The sequence below is a fragment of the Lathyrus oleraceus genome, chromosome 1 (assembly GCF_024323335.1).
Source record: "Lathyrus oleraceus cultivar Zhongwan6 chromosome 1, CAAS_Psat_ZW6_1.0, whole genome shotgun sequence".
NCBI lineage: Eukaryota > Viridiplantae > Streptophyta > Magnoliopsida > Fabales > Fabaceae > Lathyrus > Lathyrus oleraceus.
The window spans coordinates 159,420,429-159,431,791 of record NC_066579.1 but is presented as its reverse complement, the minus strand read 5'-3'; the positions used below and the strand labels follow the sequence as shown (position 1 = coordinate 159,431,791).

Sequence of the window (11,363 nt, the reverse complement as noted above, 5' to 3'; positions counted from 1 at the left end):
CTTTCAAGACACATTAACTGAGTGCAATATAATATAGCAGTATGAAAGTAAAAAGGAGAGAATTTCAAAGTAGAAGTGATTAAAAAATGGTTGGTAGGTTTAGTTGGACAAAAATATAATTGATTTGGTAAATTGTTTGGTGTTATAACTATAGAAACCACCTTGATGAATGTGATGGTTAGCCATATCAAAATGACTTTGAAAGTAACCCACTTTAAAATATATAATATAGTGTTGCACACAATTTGTTTATTTAATACCAAAAATTCTTTTATAGAATAATATAATAGTATCTTATTATTTTGTAATTAAAGATTTAAATATAAAATAAAAATAACCTAATAATTAAACGTGACCCCGTGACGCGAATGCATGGATGCTTTACTAATTGTTTATAGTAATTTGTTATCCCTTTTGTATTAGTAATATTCCCTCCATTTTAAAATAAATATCCTTAAGGATTTTTGCATACAGATAAAAAAAATATAATTATATTATTTTAAAATTTTATATTTTACTAAATTAACTTTATTAATTTGTTAAAGTAATATAAAAAATAATAATTAAAGAATATAATTGGACAATTTTATATTGAAAAGTAAGAAAATTGTTTTTAAACAATTTTTTTATTTGCTAAAATTTTGAAACGAGGGAGTAGTAGTTTTTGTAAGAGAATGTTGAAGGAATACAAAACATTATAGGTGTTAGTTACTCTACCGAAGATCAGATGCAACCGCGCGTGAAGACTACGCAACCACAACATGCGTCGTTTCTACGTAACAATGCTTAATAATCACTTACTTGTATTCATATGCTAGTTTTAGTTTTACGAGATCTATATTACTTTCCTGTTTTTTAACAACAATACCTTTTTTTTCTTACAAAACATTATAGATCATGTAATGACAAAAACAAAAGAGAGATTCTATTATAAATTAGCGGTTTAAATTTGATTTTTGATATAATTAATTGTTATAAAGTTAATTAATTTTGTTTTTAAAATTAAATTTTATAATTTTAAAATTTAATTCTTCAGCTAACAAAATAGTGTTGAGCTAGGATTTTTCATGTCAGTTTCTTCACGTGGTTTGCTTCTACAAGCTATAGTTCTCAAATGCAAGGAGAAGATAAAAGAGAGAGGAATATCAAGATAGTTAAGGATCGAGGAGATACGACCTTCATATCTCCATTAAAGGAAGATGAACCTTAGAGAACATAGCAGAATCACAGCCCTTTCAATGTGGTCTCTTACAAGAATATGGTAACAGATGAATCTATGGAAAAGATGAAAGAAGAAGAAATCGAAGAAGGAGAGGAGTGCTATGATGAATTGTAGGTGGAGGAAAGGAAAGTAAGAGATCATTAATGTCCATAATTTATCATGTTGAAGCAGGAAGATCACATAATCGCGAAACCATGGAAGAAAGACGTCATTGTGAAGATGATGGGGAGGAGAATCAGCTTCAAGGGGTTTGAGACAAGACTTAATCAATTGTGGACGAAAAGAGGAGTCTTGAACATTGTTGGCCCATGGAAAGATTATTATCTCGTCATCTTCATGTTTGAAGAAGACCATAATGCAACGCTCTTTGAAGGTCTTGGGCTCATTTATGATCATTGTCTTACGGTGTGGGAATGGAGATCCAATTTCTGCCCTAATACATACATAATTGATAATCTTGCAGTGTGGGTGAGAATATATGGATTACCTATTGAATATTATGATCATTGGGTTCTCTCCTTCATAGGAAACATAATTGGCAAGACTATTAAAGTGGATAAAACCATTCTATCTAGAGAATAGAGGGAATACGCTCGTATGTGCGTTCAAGTCAATTTGAAGAAGCCTGTGTTGGCCATGTTTTCCATAAAAGGAAAACACTACAAACTGGAGTATTAAGGTATGCACCTTTTGTGTCTTTATTGTGAAAGATGCGAGCATGAAATTATAGGGTGCACAGACAACAATGAGCCAGTGATGGAGAAAGACATCAAAGAAGCATGGGGAGAGCAAGTTACTAGGAAAGACTTGAATGATGTGTAACAGGTTAGCATAGGACCATGGATTGTGGTGCAAAGAGCTAAGCGATCTAGGAAAAACAAAGGTATTAAAGAGCAAAGAGGGAATTAAGCGAATCAAGAAGAAAAGCAGAAAGGAAATAACGAGAACAATGGTGTGCATGGCTTTAGAATCATGTTGATCTAAGAAGAAGAAGAAGAAGAAGAAGAAGAAGAAGAAGAAGAAGAAGAAGAAGAAGAAGAAGAAGAAGAAGAAATCACAACGAATGAATCAATTGAAAGCAATGAGAAAAATAAAAAAGAGTCGCCAAGCAAGCTTGAAGGTGCACCAAGAGAAGACAAAGTGGAGATAGTTAGAAACAGTAAATTGAATAGAAACAAAGAGAATACACACGTGAAAGAAACAATGACAAAACGTAAAGGAAGGTCAACAATAAGAGTAACGTGAACCAAATGCTCGAAATAGCATCAAAAGGCATCAGTAAGGAAAAACGCAATGGGGGATCGATATGTGGTAGTGTGAGGAAAAGCATGAAGCAATTGTTGGAGGACATAAAAAAGGGGCCACATGTCAGAGGAATGCAAAGAAAGTTTGTGTTGATTCTAGGTGACTTTGAACTTGGTGATTTCCATTATGGGCCTAATCATTATGAGGCCCACAACACTAGCTCTTTGGATCTGTCAGGGGTGGAAACCCAAACTACAGACATTAGGGTTAAACTGAGGTATGATGTTTCTCTTTCTGAGAAAGTTGAGGTGTTAGGGGAAAAACAAATCGAAGACAACGCAGAGAATTTGGAGAATAAAAAAAAAACAAAAATAAAGTATTCCCAATCCAGTATTACACTATCAGAGCGATATGCAGAAAACTAAACAACACGAAAAGATAAACAACGAAGAAGGTCAACTATGTCACCCTCTAATACAAGAACCAATTAAAGCTCCTCCGTCTCTACCTGAGTATCTGAACCACAAGCGTAAAGAACAACATAGAAACAAACAGAAAAGGGGTGAGAAATACATTCTATATATTAGCGGCGTATAAACAGCATGGGTAATATATCATCACAGTTAAATCAATCACAAAGTCCAACAACAAAATAAGTAATAAGAAAATGCAATTATGTATACAATGTATTCATCTCCTTTATTTCCATGTATGTTGTACCAATATTTCAGATATTTAGAAGTGTGTTACATAAGCATCCAACTCGTGACTAGGAACGAAGTCACACTCGTCATTAGACCAAAGTTCAACTCATCACTAGACCGAAGTCTTACTCATCACTAGACCGAAGTCCTACTCGTCACTGGACCAGAATCCTACCTATCTCTGATATACATGATGCATGAATGCAACAAACAATACTAATCTTCATGCACAATCATCCAACTTCAATCTTCATCATTGAACATAAGTCTTACACGTCACTGCTTCCTTTGAACCTAAACACATCATCATCAATTATTTCTGATATAAGGTCACTCCATTGGTTCTCATGAACCTAAACATCTCAAGATTGGTTCTTTTGAACCTAAACATATAACACACAAGCTCTAACAATTAAAGTTAACTTAAATATCGGTTCATCTCAAACACAATCCTCAATATTCAACAATGTATATTCAAGAGCCATTCAACAATTAAACAACATCCAACATAACTCATATTAACAACCTGTTATTCATAGGTTTAAGGGTTACAAGCATATCCTTTAAGACTTTAAAACAACCCTAAATTAACTCAATTATTTACCGAGTCAACTCTAAACATATCAATAACTCAAATCCAAGTTATTTATAAATGTATTCAAAATCCTTCAATCGCTCCAAGGGTTTCCCAAAACCTTTTCTCCTCCAAGTTTAACCTTAGGGTCCCCTAAACCCTTTATTTAACCTAAAACATAATGTTTAACTTCACAATAGCGCCAAATATTATAGAATGATGATAAAATTATGAAACTCTCCAGTTCAAATATTATGTAAATCCTCTTTCAAACTTAATTAATTGCGCCTTAATTGGAGTTACGAAACTCCAGTTACACGTGAAACAAGATGATTAACGCATGACTGAAATTTGACTATGCTTCTGGTATAAAAATCAAATAACTATTATTGTTATAGTGCTCCCCGACCCAATCTCCCTACTTCAACAGAAATATTATTGCTTTAGCATTCTAACGCAACTGACTTCACCTGAAACAGGCTTACGAAACTCAAGTTACGCATGAAACAAGACGATCAATCCCCTGTTATGTATATCTGCGATTTTTCTCTCTGCAAGTGTTTCATACTTTTATATTTTCATTCTCATGGCGGTTCCAACTCAGAAATAAACCTTTGATCATCAACAACGACATTGCTCATCACAATTCAGAACTAATCAAACGCAAAATCTCAACACATATCATGTCAATTAATAACATTCATATCAACAGAGAACTCTATGGAAACAATCATAATATTTTAAGAGATATCATATCAATTAATAACAGCCATATCAATAGAGAACTCTATGACATCATTCATAACATTTTAACGTATATCATATAATTTCAGCAATTAACAAAGTACGAATATGAGGATTAACAACAACAACCTTAAGAGGTTTTGCACAAACCTCTTCAAGGTTCAATTCATTCATCAATAGGAGAAACATGAAAGAGAAAAAGGAAAAGAGAATATGGATTTCCCACTCCCTCTCCTGCTTAACACTCATATATTGAATAATTTTCTCCAATACCTCGAATTTGCAGAAAAACTTTAAACTTTGCCCATGGAGGTTCTCTTATTCAATCGCTCTCTTAGGATTGCCTCCACTCTCTTCTTACTTCTTATTTTTCAAAACTTCAGTGTCCTCTCTTTTTCTATTCTCGTTCTATTTAATTAGAAAACCCTATTTATTTTTATTTCATTAATCACACTAATTCCTTTAATTTCTCATAATTCTACCCACTCACTTATTTTTATCTAAAATTTTATTTCACTATCCACTCACAAGTTCTCTCAATTTCTATCAATTAATTTATTAAATTAATTTAGTAAATTCTACCAATTCTCTTTAATTTTTATTTAAATTCTGATTTAATACTCAAACCAATGTTGTTTATTTCTAAATAATTTAATTATTACATTCTATCCAAAACTCATTAATTCATATAATATTAATTAATCACTCAAAAATATTTAAAAATTAAATAAAAATTATTATAATAATTAATAAAATATTATAATAAAAATCGGAGTATTACACACCACCCTTATGAGTTTTTCAATGGACTTCTTAAAAAAAAATCCTGGAGTGTGATTGGTAAAAAAAAAAGTAAGTGACTTCGTCCAAGACCTATGGAGGAATCTGAGTAATAATTGCAAAGATAAACATCATCTGTATTAACAAAATTTAACATCTATTTTTCACTAATTTGTAAACCAAGTATTTCACAATATAATTGAGTTTCTCGTTAAAAAACAATAACAAATTATATGAGTTTTAGTCAAAAACAAAAAGAAAAGTATTGTGAAGGAAAAGAAAATTCTTTGGCACAGAGCTACTGATACATATATTCTAACTATTTATATCTTATCAAAACTCTAGAAGAAACATTAAAATGGTACAAACATTTTTTACAACTATACTATACTATAGTCCATACCTAACTTTATATTTGCAATTATAATTAACATCTTGAATATCTTTTTACTACGCACCTATGATGTTGAACTTCAATCTGATTTTTGATCTGCATCTGCTGTGGCTTGAACTTGAGCTGCATATTGTAAGTTCCATAGAACATCCTCAAAAGATGGTCGAGATGAAGATTCTTGAGATATACATTTGGTTGTTATAGATATTGCAATTGATAATGATTCTTGACAACATGTTGTCAACACTATTGGATCCACAATCTTTCTTCTTCCATCTTCACTTCCAAAAGATGCCTATCATTCGCAACATAACATGTTCATGTAAAACGAGTAAGAAAAAATTCCTCAGTAGCACAGACACATCTGAAAAAAGGTGTGTACATGTCTGTATAGGACAAACACCAACACTTGTGATTATGTTCAAGTGTCATGTTCAGTGTCCGTGTGTCGGTGTCCTTGCAGAAAATTCATCACCATGGTCATATATAGTAGGAAGATTTTTTTCTGAAGATTTTTACTAACCTTTTCATTTAGGAAATATGTTTCACCTTTGTCGCATGTAATCGGTCCAACAAGTGATTCCAACAATATGAATCCGAAATTGTAAACATCATTATCCATTTTAGTCCTTTGACTGCAAAAAAAAGTACTCAATCCGTTAAAGAAAATACAAATCTACATAGCACTGACACTTCAAATTAAAAGCGTGTCTGATATTTGACACATATCGGTATCTCAAGTATTAAATTTAAGATACAATATCATACCATGATTTTGATTTCTTCTCACTCTTTGTCTGTACACAAGCATAGAAAGCAACCGAGTCACTCAATGATCAAAATCATATTAGATCATGATATATGAAAAATTAAAAAACAGCATTGGATTAATTGATTAAAACATACCTCAAACTTTTCAATATCTTCTTTGATAATGGACATACCATAGTCACTTAGTTTAGGAATGCAGTGTTCATCAAGTAACACATTCTTTGTTTTTAATCCGTTGCTAAAACATCCCGGTATAACACCGGTATGTAAGAAATGAACTGCTTTTGCAACTCCAATCAAAATCGCTAGTCTATCAGACCACTTAAGTGCTTTCTCTGCAGAATTTTCTGCATTTTTGTATGAAAATTTTTAGAAAATCGAAGCTTGAATGTGTCAGGTGCTTTCAGCTATCGTTATAGTATCTGAATCAACTAAAATTACAAAAACATCCTCAAATGTGTCTTCAGTAGTCGGTTTGGTTTATCAACAGACTAACAGAAGATACACTCGAGGATGTTTTAGTAATTTTGATACATTCAGAGACTGCACTGACGCTATACTGATCCGCTACAATGTCATATACTAACCTGAGAGACGAGTATGATAATCTCCATTCGGCACAAATTCATACACAAGATAAAGTTTTTGTGTGCTCGAATCATCTTGTACGCCACCATCAATACAATGACCCAAAAGACTAACCAAATTCGGATGTTCAAGCTTTGAGAGTAAATCCAACTTAGCTTTAAGATTTTGAATTGAGCATTTCTTTGACAGAACAAATGATCTTATCACCACATAAGATCCACTCCCTAGTTTACCTTTATGCAGCTGAAATAAAAAGCACTTATAATGAGCATACAAAATAAGTTTGATAAACTTTCCCTATCAACCTAAGGTACCTTTCCTATGGAGCCATCACCAATACAAGTTAACAAACTAAAGTTTTTGGTAGCTTCCTTCAACTCTTGGATAGAAAATTGTCTACAGGTTGGACTAGTTTGTGTTCCTAGCTTCACTGCTTGAGAAATAAATCCTGAAAGAATAAGCGCTTATCATATACATGTTCATATAAGACTAGTTGTTTTCATATAAGTTATTTTCATAAGCTATCATAAGCAGAGTCGTCTTTGAAGACGTGCAAGACAGACTACCGCACAAGATTCAAAATTCGTCAAGGTTAATCCCCGATTAAATGCAATGTAACCGCAACCACAACTTAAAACCTTTGGAAAAAAACTATTGCTTAAGTAACTTATATACTTACTTGCATTTGCAAGAACTTCTGATGAAACACCAGCTGCTGACTTATCTTGAACAATCTTTACTAACACTTCCTTTCTACTTTTCTTCATCAAATGAAACTTTTTACACACAAAAACTCCAAACACTAAAACCACAAGAACAAATCCAAAAATGATAGCCATTAATGCAACCACTTTCAATATCTTGAATTTCTTCCATCTCGAACCGAAATCCTTACAATAAGAACCTCTCTGCTGATTCTTAGCTTCAACAGATAAACAATTTCTACTATATCTAACAACTCTACCATCCGAACTATTCGCTAAACACGAAGGAAGTAAACCACTTAACTTGTTGCTAGAAATATCGACATAACCGAGTTTTCCACCACAATGGAGTTTCTCAGAAAACTCACCACTTAGTACATTGTTTGCTAGATTCAAATAACTTAAATTTGACAGAGAGAACAATGTCGAAGGCGGCGTGCCCTCAAGATGATTCGACGAAAGGTCTAAATGTTGAAGATGATTCAATTCGCCGAATTTCTTAGGAATCTCTCCCGAAAACGAGTTATTGCTAAACAAAACCGTGACCACGGATTTTGGCAGACGCGGTAGGTCAAATTCGAAGCGGTTTTCTCTCAAATCCAAAACATGTAAACCATTAAGAGAATTGAAACTAGGCAATTCGCCGGACAGTTCGTTTTGCGACAAAGAAATAACTTCGAGTTTCTTGATTTTGCATAGCGAAAATGGAAATGAACCCTTGAAGTGATTTTTCTTCAAACTCAAGAAAGTTAGGTTAAACAAAGAATCAAACCAATTAGGCAAAGTGGTGTTGAAATGATTTTCATCAAGTGTTAGTGATTGAAGATTCACCATTGTTGAGATTTTTGGTGGAATGGAACCAAATAGGAAATTTGAACTCAAATCCAAAACTTGAAGCAAAGTAAAAGATTCTTCAATCTTATTAGGAAGTTTCCCCCAAATCCCTAATGAAACCAAAGTAAGAACCTTTAGGGTTTTAAACTTTGTCAATGTGATGAAAAATGAATCAATTGAGAAATTCATGGATAGGGTTTGATTTGGAATTGCAAATCCATTAAAACTTGAGGAGGGTTTCAAAGACTTATCACCAAAAATTTTGAGCTCAATTATTGAATTATCTTCACATTTAATGCTCAAATTTGAAGATGAAGGAAGATAACAAAAGTCAACATTGTAATTTTCCATAATTTGCAATGAAGAAGGAAACTCCAAAAACATTCTCAATTCTAACAAAGCTTGGTTTTGATCTTGTTCTAACTCATGACTATTTGAGATGAACAATAAACACAATAGAATCAAAAGATCAAAGTAAAAGTACCTCATTGAATCACCAACTTGTAAAAATCTATGCACTAATAGATATAGATATATCTGATCGCAATTGCACTTGCAGACCGTAATTTAAAACTATGATCTTCAAAGTTCAAAGATTTTTCAAAGAACAACATACATATAATTTCAAAAGGAAACTACTAAGAAGATAACCTTGTTACAAAAGTTGAAACAATGCATCACTGGTTATGGAAAATTTGATGTTTTTTTAATGATGTGAAGAGTGAAGACAAGTGAAAATATTGTACCATGGAAAAAGACAAAGGCATTTATTTTAGTTTTGGTACAAAGACAGAGGCATTTATATTAGAATTAATGGAGAAAGCATAGTGGCCACAAATGGATAATGTAATAATAGCTATTGTTGCAGATAGATTCACCTCTTAAAATAGTACAGAATCTGGTTTTTATTTTCAAAATGAATATGTTAAAACTTAAAAGAGAAGTCAGACATGTACACGGTCCTTCAAGTATGAGTCGAGTGTCGTGTAAGACAAAATGTTTTTCTGAGATTAGTTAAAAAATCGACCGTGTTTTTGTTATAATTAATTGTCATGTATGACCGTCTCCGTCTGTTGATGTATGATATACGCGTGTAGGGATTGATCTCTTTGAATTCGTCATGTTGGGTTCGGCCGAAACCCGCCTTAACACATATTCTCTTATAGTACAAGTTAGTATGGCTTTTATTTTATTAAAATTTGAATCATAGTTGTTAAGCCAATAATTTCTTAATCATAGAAAGAAGGGAAAAAACATGATCCATCATATTTTATGAATGACATTGAGAAATTCGAATCCAAGAAAAAGAAAACATTAACAAAAGAAGCAAACATTTGACCGTTAAAAGGATGGGGCATGGACAACCTGTCGGGTAGTAGTATATGACATGACACCATGTGCTCTCTTTCAATTCCCATCAAAGTTTGAAATTCTCACTTTATTTTCTTTTTCTTTGTTCTCATTTTGTCCTTTTCTTTTTCTTCTTTTAGTAAAGACCCATTTTGATATCTAAAAAATATATTTATCTCAATTTAATTTTGTTAAAAATAAAAACAAATTTGCTCATAAAAAAAACTTAATTGCATTGTAATATTCTTATATTTACCTAATTATAGAATTGCTCTCTTCGTTTTAAAATTTATTGATTTTAATCTCTTCTTTGAACTTTTTTTATTTTAAAATAATAATGTGATATATTTTAAATTACACAAAATATGATTGGATATAACCATTTATAACTTAATTACTTAAATACTACTAATTAAAAATATAAAAATAACTAATTTTTGCCTTCTTCGTCGTTGTTTTTTTTTGTATTCTTACATCCTTTTGCATTATTTGATTCTGTCTCTATTACAAAGTTTTTCAAAATTATGGTGGTTCATCTTCTTTATTCCTTGAAATTTATAGAGATCTTAAGGTAATAATCTACTCTTTTATATTTTCGGTTGTTTTGCACTTGTTTTCTGAGTATAACTACTATGAGAAACCCAAGTGCTTTGATCATAAACCTGGTGGATGACGATGAATTTAGTGCCTCTGATGGTACTGTCATCAGGGAGGTTGCAAGACGGTTCGCTTTTCCAACTTTACATTGACCAAACCCAAATTATGTAAATGATTTCAAGAACGAACGAAATATCCAAAACTATATTATATAACGTATGTGTGCTTTCGATTATGGTTTTATTGATAATTTATCTCTAAGAAGTAAAGCACCAATGGTTTGATAAGGTTGGAAAAGTGGTAAGACTCTCAAGGTCATACACCAACATCATTGGCTAGATCAAAAGACATTGGAGATAGTCTTTGTTTTTTCCAATGAGTAGGATTTAGACTGTGCCTCCCTCCATTTATGTAGGTAATTCCTTTGATTAGTGAGTGTTATCCCCTAAAAGTGATAAAAGATAGTGCAACCAATACGTCGGATGCCTCCTCCCCTACACGAGTGTCTCTTCTCGTGAATCCTTCCCCACCAAAGATATACCTTATGTCTTAAAAAAATTTAATATTGTTACGAATACAAGAATGTTTCCCCCACTTTGACGCTCTTCTTTCATCTATTCAATATTCAACAAACTTCTACTAAGTTAGAATGACGTCAAGGGTTGATATCGTTCAGGCAGAGCAAAAAAAGTGTTTGAAGTCTACATTTATGGTCTCAAGAATATCAAATATATATACTACCTAGTCACCCCTCTTAGTCACATTGTTCGTCAGAGGAGTAACTGTGACATCACTTTGAAGATGTGGCGAGAGATTCCCAAAATTCTTACGACAAAAACACTTTTTGGGGAGATCG

The 11,363-nt window shown here is 32.3% G+C and overlaps 1 protein-coding gene across 2 annotated transcripts; it reads right to left on the bottom strand.

The window, feature by feature from the left end:
• Positions 1 to 3,120: 3,120 nt before the first annotated feature.
• On the bottom strand, positions 3,121 to 9,424 carry LOC127124095 (probable inactive leucine-rich repeat receptor-like protein kinase At3g03770). Of its 2 annotated transcripts, XM_051054135.1 has the most exons (8): positions 7,702 to 9,424; positions 7,337 to 7,470; positions 7,022 to 7,265; positions 6,570 to 6,781; positions 6,432 to 6,460; positions 6,187 to 6,298; positions 5,728 to 5,958; positions 3,121 to 3,465 (listed from the first exon to the last, which is right to left on the bottom strand). In XM_051054135.1, exons 1-7 carry the CDS (start codon positions 9,047 to 9,049, stop codon positions 5,743 to 5,745), a joined length of 2,295 nt encoding a protein of 764 aa, XP_050910092.1. In that variant the 5' UTR covers positions 9,050 to 9,424; the 3' UTR covers positions 3,121 to 3,465; positions 5,728 to 5,742. The 2 variants fall into 2 exon arrangements, with proteins under 2 accessions (XP_050910092.1, XP_050910090.1); XM_051054133.1 differs by lacking the exon at positions 3,121 to 3,465 and having other exon boundaries at positions 5,575 to 5,958; positions 7,702 to 9,422.
• Positions 9,425 to 11,363: the final 1,939 nt, after the last annotated feature.

What these genes read in the sequence shown, in the direction of transcription:
- LOC127124095 (XM_051054135.1), bottom strand. Translation starts at nt 9,049, where the DNA reads ATGAGGTACTTTTACTTTGATCTTTTGATTCTATTGTGTTTATTGTTC. An exon ending in GTGATGGCTCCATAGGAAAG is followed by an intron (nt 7,266 to 7,336) that starts GTACCTTAGGTT and finishes TTTTTATTTCAG; the next exon opens with CTGCATAAAGGTAAACTAGG. An exon ending in AAGATATTGAAAAGTTTGAG is followed by an intron (nt 6,461 to 6,569) that starts GTATGTTTTAAT and finishes GCTTGTGTACAG; the next exon opens with ACAAAGAGTGAGAAGAAATC.